A 13,361-nucleotide genomic window follows, 5' to 3' on the forward strand; every position below is an offset into this window, starting at 1 on the left:
ACAAAATTACTTAAGGAAAGGTAACCTTATACTAAATAACCATTGGGAGGATGGCCAATGCATATGAAAAATATCTGAATTTCGTGGATATGTACAGCAAAATCTTTTTAGGCATTTACTACTATTCCCTATTACGTGTAAATATGTTGTAGCAAACACAAGTACCAAACAGCAGAACACTGTGAGAAAATGTGTATTTATGAACATATTTTCTGATTTCTAATGGATATAGAGGAACCTTTGGAGATGAAATGAAGTACAAAAAAAAATATAATAAAATCCTATGTATTTCTTCCTGTCTTTTCCTTACCTGTCTTTTCTCTTGTTTAGAGAAGGGAACTTTTCCAAACTTCTGTTTATCAGATCTTGCCTTACTTGGTTCTCCAGTGCTTTCCACAACTCTTGGTTCTTCCTGAAGGAGCAGGAAAGTAAAAAATTCCCAGCAGCAAATCCCCAGATATACACACTTTCCTCCCCCTTTCTGATTTTAGCTACCATGCCATTAGTACCATGAATACAGTCAGTAAGAGTGTTCACATATTATTGCTGCCTTGCCACAAACCATTTAAATCAGCTAAGATCACACCTCAGGGCACGGTCACAAGGACGCTTACCTGTTCCTTGACTACTCACACCTGACAACTAGAGGGCCCAGGGCCACAACATCTGCTTTTCTCCTCTTCCCGTGTCATGGCAGGGAGTTGGGAGAGAGGGTCCAGGAGCACCTCTCAAGTATTAGCTGTACAGCTATTCAGCTGGTGTTAATGGGAATAAACTGGAAGGATGAAGGCTCTGGGACACTACACCACTGGAACTACCTCTGGGAGACTACTCAAGTCTCTGCGAGTAAAGGGAAAAACAGTGGTCACTTGGGATTTTAGTAACAAACTACAAAAGGACAGGTATCTGCAAGGTTGAAACTTCCATTATTAGAAAGGAGGACATCCTTTATATACACCTGAAATCCGGTGTGCTATCAATATTATAAATAAAAAAAATGGGAAGAAAAATATTTTAATAAACTCCAATTAAAGTCATCAGAAAGAAAATTACCAGAACAAGATTTATAAATCTATAGGATTACCATTAATTAATGAAGTTGTAACATTTAGTAACTCTTTATTAATCAATTTATTGTAGTTAAAGATTTCACAAAATAAGGTAGATATTTCAGAATGTATTTTTACCCTACCCAAATGTTTTGAAAGAAAACTTATGCATCTATGATTTTTTAATTATCAGTCTACTTGTCCAGCAAATACATATACATGTAAAGCAGTAATCTCCTCTTAGTCTATCAACAACTATCACACTTACCTTTTTTTACAGCTGCCAGACTCATCTGCGCTATTGTCACTTTCAGCAACACCATCTGAATATTTACTGATGGAATCGAGTACAGAAAGAACCTCACTTTGTGGGCTGGAGGGCAGCAACAAGTTCAGGACCCTGTGCAACATCCCCATTGGTACCCTTGTCAGTTTAGCTAAGTAACCTGTCAGTCGGAGCTCCTAGAAGATTAATGAGTAGATAAATTTATTAGAGATGAATAAATTTAGTATTTAAAATAAAAAAGTGTTAGTGAATTTTAACTACTATCATTAAAGAATTATCTGTTATAGAAACAAGAAATACTATTGAAAATCATGTTAGTGATGTTATAGTGGTCATAGTCCCATGTTCACTGTTTTTATCCACACTGGCCCATATATACTACAGTTGTCCATTTTGTTCTGGTATACGCAATATAAATGTTAGACAACCAGGTGACCTTAGTGTATGTGCTTAGGACATGTACTTGATGCCGTTCGGTGTCAAAAATCACAATGCAGCCATATTCTTGCATTTAAGGTTTAATTTATGGACTGTACTATTCTAAAGAAATCTTTACAAGATAGCAATGAAGCGATATGGTCTGTAAAATTAGGGACAAAAAAACCAGCCTCTGAAACCTCATTTCAACATTTACATGTTGTCATGGTTGAACACTTCATTGTCCAGCCTCTCTTAACACCAGATTCTGTAATAAGCTCAGAGGACACCTTGCAACATTAAGAGGAGCAGGAACCATCTGGGTTTTTTTTTGGAGTGTTGGGGGGGGGGTTTGGGTTGGGTTGTTTTTTTTTTTTCCCAAATGTCCTCTCTTTTTTGGCCCAAAGGTCAATGGTAAAGTATATTCATATAGTGCTCAATTTTAGTTGCTCCCTAGACAACCAACAAGCCTCATTTCCTGCCTCCCTCCAAACACCAAAATCCCATTGTTCTTTTCTGCTCTGCTGTCAAAACTACCGTGTCCCCAAGGCTGTTTCTGCAGATCTCTCATGCGTATCAAATATGAAAATTCTACAATATATTGAGAACTAGATGGAAAGAAAAAGAGTAGAGCAAATTAAAGCAAGTTAAATACCTCAAAGGATATATAAAAAAAAAGCTGTTGTACTCTCTTCAAGCCATACATGTATCTCAGGTAGCTAAAGTTAGGTAAGACGTGCCAAACATTTGGGATGACTCACAAAAGCTGAGTCTCCTCTGCTCTGTAGACCCTCCTATACGCATTGATGTGGGAGGTGACTAGAAAGCCCATGTCAAATAAAATTTCCACAAGGTCCCACCATGCAGAAGACAGCAAATTTCTTTGTCCACAGTGAATTCAAAATGTCACAGCAAATGTTTGAACTCTGCCTCTTTTTTGCATGACAAATTTTCAGAGAAGCAAATGTACCTAGGAGATCGTTGTATTAAGCTTCTCTGAAAGAAGCTATTTCACCAAAAGGATGCTCTATAAAGGATTTCTTTCTGCCAAATCGATGTAAAACCAAACAAAGCAATCGCTCCCAAAGCAGTCCTAACCCGAATTTAGATGGTGACACAAAAAAAAGAAACCTCCTTTTCCTATAACCATTCTCCAAGCAGAGCACTCCTCTCCAAAAGGCAGGAAAACCAGCCACTTCCCAGTTTCCTGGGCTCTTCAGTGTTGTTATAGGTATTCCATAGAAACCACTGAGATACTAGAATGAACAAGACAAAATCCAAAGATTGATGAGAGATCAGTAAACTGATGCAGTATCTAAAAAGTCCAATATTTACACCCTAAACGGGCACCAAAGTTCAGTAAAAGGATGTCTGTTCAGGCTACTTAGGGCAGGAATTTATTTGCTTCTTCTCTGGAGAAGAAAGTAAACAAAAGCTTAAATCTTAATACAGACACCTAGGTTTAATTTCTATAGGTGTATACAGACTGTGTTACACTCTTGGTCTTTAAAAAACATTCTAGAAACTTATAAAAAACACCATTAAGTGAGAATAAAAATGACACATCTGTGACCTATTCTGCCCTTCTTGGCTAAATGGTCTCAGGACATTAACTCAGTAATTTATATGCAGATGATCAAAACATCAAACTTCAGTACTGCTTTCCTCTGTAATAGTTTCCTCTTTAAAATGTTATTTTCTCCACTCTGACCCTTGCCTTTCTGTATCAAGCATGATGATTTGGACTGAGAAGCAATGTTTAATGCTTTTCTAACACAGCAGAATCCATGATTAAGTAATCCTGCAAGGTGCCACCATGCTGTCAACAGTACCAAAAGCGGACCTGCTGCCCACCAGCCAGGTGCATCTATAGCATATGTACAGCGAAGGGAGTGCTGATGTGTGAACACGCACCAGCAGCTAGCAGCACTTTCAGCTGCGCACAGCCACCCAGACCAGCTTGCAGAAGAAGAAAGGAGAAGCGAATGTGCATGCAAACACAGAAATGGTCACACCAGTGAGACCAAAAGCCCTCCAGTGTGGGATGCGTTTGATTCTTCAGGTGTATTATACGGTAAGGTACAACTAAGCTTAGGAAATCACTTTTTGTATCCATTAAATGGATACAAAAGCTATTTGCACTAATAACCTCATTTGTATTCTCTGAATTTGGTCAAAATAAAAACGAAATGAATTGTAGCTTACAAACAGCAGAATTACTTTTAAGTATTTGGACTGAGCAATGTGTATTTAAACAGCTAATGCAAGGGCCAATTAACTCAATCCACGTTGTTTCAAGCTTACTGTGCTGTTTCCACATGACAAGTCTGCCTGCATCATCTGCTGTCTCTAAAATGCAATTAGTGTACCCGGGGCTACAGCTATGAGCTTATTTAAAAGTAACTTCTCAGCCAGAGGCTCATGATCCTGACCTCGCTATCATTCAAGCAAATCTCTTATTGACCTAGATCCACCTCAGTAAGGATGTAAGACAAACCAGGAAATGTAGGAGAGTAAAAGTTATCTGGTTTTCTGCAGAGGGCTGCATCCACAGTTCTGAAAACTAGTCTAAAGGGGAAAATCCTCTTTAAAGAAAAGAGTGAGTGTAGATACAGGAGTACAATAGTTATAGTTCCCTTATACTTGGCAATATAAAATGTTCTATAAGTTTTAAGAAAAAGGGGGGAAAAACATTTAAAAATCATAGATTCACTTAGGCTGGAAAAGACCTTTAAGTCCAATCGAAAATCAATTCCCATAACAGCTCACAGAATAAGCACACACAAAAGTAGGAACATATTACACTGTAAGCCTTAAAATATTAATAAATTACTCGTCTACTACTTTACTTCTTTACAGTTTAAATAAGAGTAGGCAGGTTTGGAATTATAGCTGGAGTTATTATACTATTATACTTGCTGAGAACAGAAGTTTTGTCTGTCTGGAGGGTAAATATGTATAGGTTTTATGGAATCTCAAGTATGTTCCAGAATACCTCTGGGTTACACTTCATGTGAACATATATAAACACAAAAAACCCAATAGTATATCTAATGCGCATTTAAACAAATTAATTATTTCTTGAGGGGATCTTATAAACAAAACTTAAAGCACAGTCCCCCAAGTATACACTGAACAGTGCGTTCAGTTTTTCAAGTACAGCGAGGTAAAAGTGAAGCTCTTAAATCTGTCTTCAAAGATGTCAAAATCTGTAATTATCAAGGATCATTCTTCCCCTGCTGGGGTGTAAGAGGACTGGGTACTGTGAAAATAATGACATACTTTGTTTGCATGCATCTGTAATGTGCAAAACAATAATTTTAACCCCTCAACTTACAGAACACATCTTGTTATTCAGAAGCTCTTTCACAATGTATCTGTGCCAGAGATACTTAAAAACCATTAAAGGAAGACAATTAAATTGCCATAATTCAAAGCCAATTAGTGACGTGCTATGCCACTTAGACGTGCACAAAAGCCTATGGGTCCAGATGGGATCCACCCAAGCGGACTGAGGGAGCCGGCTGAAGTGCTCACCAAGCCACTCTCCACCATTTATCAACAGTCATGGCTAACCCAAGGGGGTCCCAGAAGACTGGAGGTTAGCAAACACGACGCCCATCTACAAGGTGGGCCATAAGGAGGATCCAGGGAACTACAGGCCTGTCAGCCTGACCTCAGTGCCAGGGGACGTTATGGAGCAAGTCATCCTGAGCACCATCACGCAGCACGTGTAGGACAACCTGGGGATCAGGCCCAGCCAGCGTGGGTATATGAAAGGCAGGTCCTGCTTTAATGAACCTGATCTCCTTCTACGACAAGATGACCCACTTAGCAGATGAGGGAAAGGCTGTGAATGTTGTCTACCTGGACCTTCTTAAAGCCTTTGACACCGTCTCCCACAGCATTCTGGAGAAACTGGCTGCTCGTGGCTCAGATGGGCGGACTCTATGCTGGGTAAAAATCTGGCTGGACGGCCAAGTCCAAAGAGTGGTGGTGAATGGAGTTGCATCCAGCTGATGGCTGGTCACAAGTGGTGTTCCCCAGGGCTCAGTACTGCGGTCAGTTCTATTTAATGTCTTTATCAATGATATGGACGAGGAGATGCAGTGCACCCTCAGTAAGTTTGTAGGTGACACCGAATTGGGCAGGAGTGTTGATCTGCTTGAGGGCAGGAGGCTCTGCAGAGGGATCCAGACAGGCAGGACCAATGGTCTGAGGCCAACTGTGTGTGGCTCAACAAGGCTCAGTGCCCGATTCTGCCCTTGGGTCACACCAGCCCCACAGGCTTGGGGCAGAGCGGCTGGAAAAGTGCCTGGAGGGAAAGGGCCTGGGGGTGCTGGCTGATTGCTGGCTGAACATGAGCCAGCAGCGTGCCCAGGTGACCAAAAGCATCCTGGCTTGTATCAGAAATCGTGGTCAGTAGGACATGGGAAGTGATCATCACCCTGTACTCAGCACCAGTGACGCTGCACCTCAAATAGTCTGTTTAGTTGTGGGCCCCTCACTTCAAGAAAGACATTGAGGTCCTGGAGAGTGTCCAGAGAAGGGCAACAAAGCTGGTGAATGGTCTAGAGAACAAGTTTTATGAGAGAACTGGGGTTGTTTAGCCTGGAGAAAAGGAGGCTCAGGGGAGACCTTATCGTTATCTACAACTACCTGAAAAGAGGTTGTAGCAAGGTGGGTGTCAGTCTGTTCTTTCAAGTGACAGGTGACAGGATGAGTGGAAATGGCTTCAAGTTGCACCAGGGGAGGTTTAGATTGGAAAAATGTCTTTTGCATGGTTAAGCATTGGACCAGGCTGCTTAAGGAAATGGTTGAGTCACCATCCCTGCAGCTAAGACATGTAGATGTGGTGCTTAGGGACATGCTTTAATGGTGGACTTGGCCATGTTAGGTTTACAGCTGGATTTTATGATCTTAAAGGTCTTTTCCAACCTAAACAATTCCATGATTCTAGAATGACCAGCATTTGTGGATGTAGCATATTTTGTCAGATAAATATATGTAATGAACTATTTAAAAAAAAACCCACACAAACAACTATATAAAAAGAATTCACAAGACTATTGCCTACCAAGACCAATGACTTAAACCACAGTAGTACAGGGAAAAATCAGCAAAGCCCAAAGGATCTTTCAAAGCATTTCCCATTTTTGTATCTATTTATTTCCACTGATGTTGAATTTATCTAAGAATTATCTTACATTTATCATACTCAGCATGTATCTGAAGCACTGTATGTTTCAGCAAAATATTCACGCAATTCTGTTACTTCCTTACCTGTTTTGAAAAAAAAAAATAATAAAATAAAATAAAAAAAATGAGTCGGGGGGAACACTGAACAGGCCAAAAGACCATCTTGTCTCCTAGTAAAGTGTTCTGAAATCTTGAGCTATTAGACAAACTGCAACTACAAATGGGAAATAAAACGTCAAATTTAATATTGCCTCTGAAAAGCATTATAGCTGTCACTGCCCACATCACCGTTACACAACTGAACAAATAACTAAAAATAGTGGCCAATTACTTTGTCAGCATTATGCAAGTTATTTTAAAGAAGCACAAGTGAATATGTATAAAGTTTAAAGAAATAATCAGATTAAGACTCACCATCATGTGAATATTTGTATCATAAGCACCCTACAAAGGCCTGCAGCAGAAATTTTTAGCAGTATCAGCAGAATGGTATTTCTGTGAAGTCCCAATAAAATATTAGCAGCTGTATGTGCAGTAGGTCATGGGAGCAGAAAACATTGAGAAGGAACTGAAAGCTGAAACAGAATTCAGCAGCTCCTGACAGCCACATCCACTTACAATACCCCAAACTGTCAAGGCCAATAGGGTAGCCAAGCCAGTTCGGAAAAAAACCCCAACAGTTGCAACAGGAAGCCAGGGCGAAATCTAAGAAGAAAATAATAACACTACTAATAAAAAACCCTCCAAACTCTAAAGGAACACATAGCTCGGATTTAAAACTGGAAGGCTGATAATACTCGTCACGACCTCCTCAGCAAGCATCTTCCAGTGTTACACTCTGCAAGACACACCAGAACAAGTTTTTGATCTTTATGCCCAGAGGGCAGGATGCTCTTGGAAAGTGTTAAAGCAAGGATTGAATTCCCACTCTGTCTAATTTAATCTGTTAGTTCAAAGTGAGATCTTCCATTCCAGGACAGCACCTTAGCCACCTAGCTGCCAGATATTCAGAAGTCTCTTCCAGCAAGGTTCATGGAAGGACTCTGCTCTGAATGGAGCCTGAGTGTCCCCATGAAAGGCAGAGACTGAAGTGATTGTGATTATCGTGCTCCTGTGAGTGGGAGATCTTGATGCAAATTCCTGACCCACAACAGAGTAAGGAACTGAAAATGTGCTATCTTCCAAGTGTATCTCCTAACAGATATATACAGGAGTCTTATGCCAATTCTTCACAAAATTAGCTGGCCTCAAATAGACATGTAACTCAGAAGAGGATAAAGAGTTCAGAAAACTGAACAGAAACAAGCTAAGTGACCCTTAGTCTAAGCAGTCCCTCCTTGGCTTGCTGGCCTCCAAAGCTCTCAAATGATGATACGCATGACTGTGACACCCTTGTCCCTGAGAGGCAAGATACTTGGATGCAAAAAGCTGCAACACCATGTCTTTTTTCTGACACTAGCTACATATCTCAGCCAAGGCCTGCAGATAAAACTCGGGGACAGCAACAATCCATTTTTAATGCCTCTTGGACTGACAGGCACTTGAAGAGGTGATGCTCTTTTCCAAAACAATATGAGTAATGACACTAAAAAAATTAACTAGTAGTCCTTCTATCATTTAGCTTTGTAACACAATCAATGCAAATCATTCCTATCACTGATTAAAATCTAAACAAAACCCTTGCCTCATTATATGAAAATCAGACTGTAAATCTGTCTGTAAACCAGAAACTCAGGCAGTTTAGATCTCCACAGAATGAAACACAACAGGAAAACCCCCTGAAAAGATCTGTAAATGAACAAAAAGAAGTATAACTCAATAAAATACAAAAGGCTGAAAGTAGGTCAGAATTAACTGAAGTGAATGATAATGCAGGCTGCAAACACCAGAACTGGTAACAACTATTAGCAGATAGGCACTCCACATACATCTGTAACATTCCCAAAAAAGAAGAAAAGCTGACCTTCAGATACAGCTGTAATTTAAACTTGGAAGCTTTGTTCAATTTCATGCTTACCTGACTATAAAGTGCCAAAAATGCATCCATTTCTGTATTTTCCAGGAAATCTTCAAGCACTACGCAATTCCATTGCTCATCTCTCAATCTGAAGTGAAAGAGAATTAACACTGAAATCTTCCCAGGTGCAATGACTGTATTATAGGAAAAAATATCTGAAAGTCATCCATTCAGGAAGCGTATCTTTCTGTCAGCAAAGTTGGGTGAGCAGCATAACTTCTAAAATAAGTCAGCTTCTCCTCCCTTCTTCCCTGAACCACAAATCGAACAAATGTCACAGCAGAATTTAAGGCTATGCTCTTGCACACAGTTCAAAATCTAGAACTGCTCCAAAGTAACGTAATTCAACCTGCCCCCATCCCGCTTCTTCAAATTTCATCACCACACTTTATGGCAAGTTGTGGATCTTCCTGTTGGTGGAATTTAACAGTAAACAGTTTTTTTTGTTTCTGGTCAAATCATTTGGGAAAAGTACAAAACTTGTTTCTTCCATTAACCTTTCAGGTAAATTAGTAAAGACTAGTTACTTTGAAGGTTTCACTGATCTCTACAGCAATATCCACAAGTCAGTAATGTAGCTGCTCTTCTAGTGACTCTTTACTGCTGCAGCAGGAGAGTCATTTATCCACATCAAGTAACACTCCAGCCCTTTCAGAATTAAACCAGACTTAAGAGTGCAATAACTCACTCAAAGCCATTTCTGATATGTCAGTTGTTTCACAGAACACCCTCTTGGTAATGGAAAGCACCTCCTCAGGATTTTACATGAACCTTGAGAAGCAGTAGGCTTTTAATACTGTGCAGTATTACACATGGAAATGTGATTTCTAACTCCTGTAACCCTAATGAATGTAATACAATATTTCAGTTTTGCAAATTATCACCCATTTTTGCTAGGCAACCTTCATGACAAGACAGATATTTCTATATACCTCCCAAGAGGTTTTGTTGTTGCTGTTGTTTGTTTGGGCTGGGGTTTTTTTGTTTTTGGGTTGTTGTTTTTTTTTTTTTTGTCACTGATATCTTTACTTAAAAACTGGCCAGGGAAAAGTGAAATTGAGCCTGTCTCTGAAGAACATATCCCATCAAAAATGATTGCATGACAGGGGATTCAGTCTACAGCGTGTCAGTGGAGACAGAAACTCAATTTAAATTGTCTCAGCTACTTCCTCTGATCACAGCAGATCACATTTCACTGAAGTCCCTACCTATCTTCTTGGGAGACAAAGGAACAGGATGAAAATTATCTTCCTCCTTGCTGCTAAGAAGTATTGTTATTTTCCACTGTCCCCATCAAGAAATGGTGCTTGGCATGCAACACATCATGATCTATATGTAACTAAGTTATTATTATTTCACATTTCTTATTTCAATATTCCCAAGAACCCTCAGTTATGCTCTGGGCCACACCACAAAAATGCACTGTTCATACATAGATGTACAGCCCCTCCACAACACCGCAGAACATTTAGCCTGCTGTTTGTTCGTCTGTGGTATCTTATGGTCTATAACAACTACAGTAACTTAGTAAAACCTGAGACCAAAGAACTTACCTTTGCTGGTGCAGATTTATAAATTGTCTACATTTATTCATGGCCTGTCTTAGCAGAACTGTCACTTGTCTGTCTGCATTCATTTCCAGAGCTTCACGTGAAGGTCCCAATTCATCTGGAGTCCACCTCTGCCTACTCATTAGATGCTGCTGCTGAGCTGACTCCTTATGCAACATCTCATACTCCAGTTTCCTGTCAAGTTCTTCAATCTCCTAGAGGTTGAAAACACACAATGATAAAAAGTCATAATTTAACTTGGAATAGCAAATTTAATATGGAGTGAAGAAAAAAGATGGTATCAGATTTTCTGATATTAGTTTATTTCTAATTCTATCCAGCCACATGCAGTCATTACAATTCCAATCCATTGCATGGCTTCAGTAAACATGACTTGCACACTATGAATATCAGAACAATGCTGAAAGATATGAGTCAATTTTCATTGTGTTAAGGGTCGATGCTCTCTCAAACTTTCCACTGTAGAGGGCATCTAGAAAGCACACTACCAGCATGGCTGAGATCCAAACAAAAGAATGGCACCATTAGAATTCACCTGTAAGCTGCATAAAGCCACTGAAGCAGCTTGAGAAATTCAGACTGACTAGTTTTAGTTACGATGAATCAACAGCTAATATCAAAGAGGTTTGAAGTTAAAAGAAAATAATTCACATTTAGAGTGATAGAATCAGGGTTAAAATACAATGCTCTAAAAATCAAAGGGTTAACCTCCAAAATCTTAAGTGGACTTTATCTTTCAATGCCAAAAGATCTCTCCTGGGTCAAAAAGTCAAACTAAACAAGCCTTCCTATGAAGGAAGGCTTCATATTCCAGTTTTCCAATGTTGTTGTCTGACCTCAAGCTCCAAGTTACTTAATATCTCAGTGCACTACTTCTCAACTTGTACCTTGGAGAAAATACTGAATTTTATCTATTCCTCCACCTCATCAGCTGTATTCAGACTACAGATTCACTGGAATATGGTGTCTCTCCCTGAGTGTGTGGAGTAAGTGTCTGCTCCCTGGTCACCAATATTTGACATTGGAGCTTGGATCCACTCTCCTAACACCAAAACTGAGTATTAATTTGTTATCTCTAAGGGGCTGAAGCAAATTCACATATACCTAGATGTGTCTATTTCACTTATGGAAAATCTATCACTGATGTCCTCAGCATTAGCAAATCCTGTGTATTCTGATATATTTGTTTTAAAGTAACAAGTATTAAAATTTGCCAGCTAGTGGGACAAAGGAGTTGGACAAAAACCCAGCAAGAGAGAGACATTTGATCACCAGGAAGCAGTCCCTGTAAACCAAGCCTAACCGGCACTTTAAAAAATGACTAAAATATTTTTTCCACAAGAAATAGGGCTGAACTCAATTCTTGCACATTGGATATGTGATATCCAGTGTTAGCTACTCTAGGTCTCTCTTCTGCCTCTCCTTCAGTCCTTTTCCTTCATCTGTTCAAGGACACAGAAGCTAAAATCAATCTCTTCAAAGAACCCTCTTACATTTACTGCATAAAAGGCAGTAATTCCAGATTAAATTATTTCTAATAATCTGTCTACGTACAACTTTCACTATTTCCTACAGATTTAATACAAATTTAAGCTAAAATGGAAGATATAAGCATTTAACTGCCATTCTAAGAGAAATTCTGTAGAGATGACAGTATTAAAATTTAACCAGGAGTTTTCACAGCAATAGATGTCTAATGATGCCCTCTGGCAAAGAGGGTTTGCTCTTAAAAACCCATTTTGTTTGTTCTACTCCAGTGCTCTCCCAAGCCTCACTTCGATGGTTGCAAATAGCAGATGTAAAAAAAAAAAAAATCCTTATGAATACAGAGCACTGAAGTATTAAAAAAGGATTAGAAAACTGGCACGTATCAAGTATGTAACAAATATGATGAAGGGAAGAGCCCTTTCCAAAGTTTCTACTATTTAAACTGCATCACTGTGCTTGGAGTGAGATAGGTAGGAGACTGTATATATTATAATCTTTGACAACTTGATGTTTGAAGCATATCATGCGGTTATGGATTCTACCATATGGATAGGGATAGCACTATAACATGAACAATTTTTTATCACAGTCATGACAATTAACACCCTATCCCAATCAAGACTCACAATCACATCCCAACTGTCTTCCTAGCAATCTATAAACTTTTAATATTGATTTGTCACCAAAATGCTGCTCTGACTCCAGATCTCTGGATAATAAAAATAACTACTACTGCTACTACTACTACAACTGCTACAACACAATCTTCCCTGGCTCTAATCTTTTCCTTCTTTTTTTTTTTTTTTTCTTTTACTGAGCACATTAAAGTGCACATAATCACAGAAATTAAAGGCTGGACCACCAAGAGCTGCAAACTTGCACCACTAAATCAAAGCCAAATAACCTACTTTGATAGCTGCTGTCTCCTAAGAAGAATTCTTCCTTTTCACAACTTCATTACTTACAGTATTATGGGCTTCGAAAATCTGAATACATTCCAGTTTTGACAGGGTTTTTGATGTGCTCAGTTGTTCAAAGAGCAAAGCTTGTACACTTATGATAGCAGTACATAGCTCCGACATTTTAGATTTTTTCACAGTCTTTTGAAAGGTTAAAGAAGCAATATACTCTCCAAGTTTATCTTCCAGGTTGCGCAGCTGACACTCTTTCTCAAGCAACAACTCGTACTTAATCTAAAAAATACCAAAACACAAGACATAAAAATATTAAGAGAAAACCTTACAGGCACGCTCGTGATTTTACTACTCTAACAAGCAGGATTAAAGCAGCAAAGATATCAATGCTGTTATCTTATAATACAATACATTCTTTTA

The 13,361-nt window shown here is 39.1% G+C and overlaps 1 protein-coding gene across 6 annotated transcripts in view; it reads right to left on the reverse strand.

Moving 5' to 3' along the window:
* EVC2 (EvC ciliary complex subunit 2) overlaps nt 1-13,361 on the reverse strand; it is an 80,072-nt gene that overhangs the window by 1,581 nt on the left and 65,130 nt on the right. For 5 of the 6 annotated variants that reach the window (XM_056337718.1, XM_056337699.1, XM_056337708.1 and 2 more), the window contains 5 exons: nt 12,993-13,220; nt 10,522-10,733; nt 8,969-9,056; nt 1,318-1,511; nt 311-412 (listed from right to left, as the gene is read on the reverse strand). In XM_056337718.1, the coding sequence (XP_056193693.1) occupies nt 311-412; nt 1,318-1,511; nt 8,969-9,056; nt 10,522-10,733; nt 12,993-13,220 (824 nt within the window). Of the gene's footprint in view, nt 1-310; nt 413-1,317; nt 1,512-6,959; nt 7,036-8,968; nt 9,057-10,521; nt 10,734-12,992; nt 13,221-13,361 lie in introns of those variants that run through there. The other variant, XR_008821665.1, reaches the window with a different exon arrangement.

This window comes from Falco biarmicus, chromosome 1, assembly GCF_023638135.1.
Source record: "Falco biarmicus isolate bFalBia1 chromosome 1, bFalBia1.pri, whole genome shotgun sequence".
Lineage (NCBI taxonomy): Eukaryota > Metazoa > Chordata > Aves > Falconiformes > Falconidae > Falco > Falco biarmicus.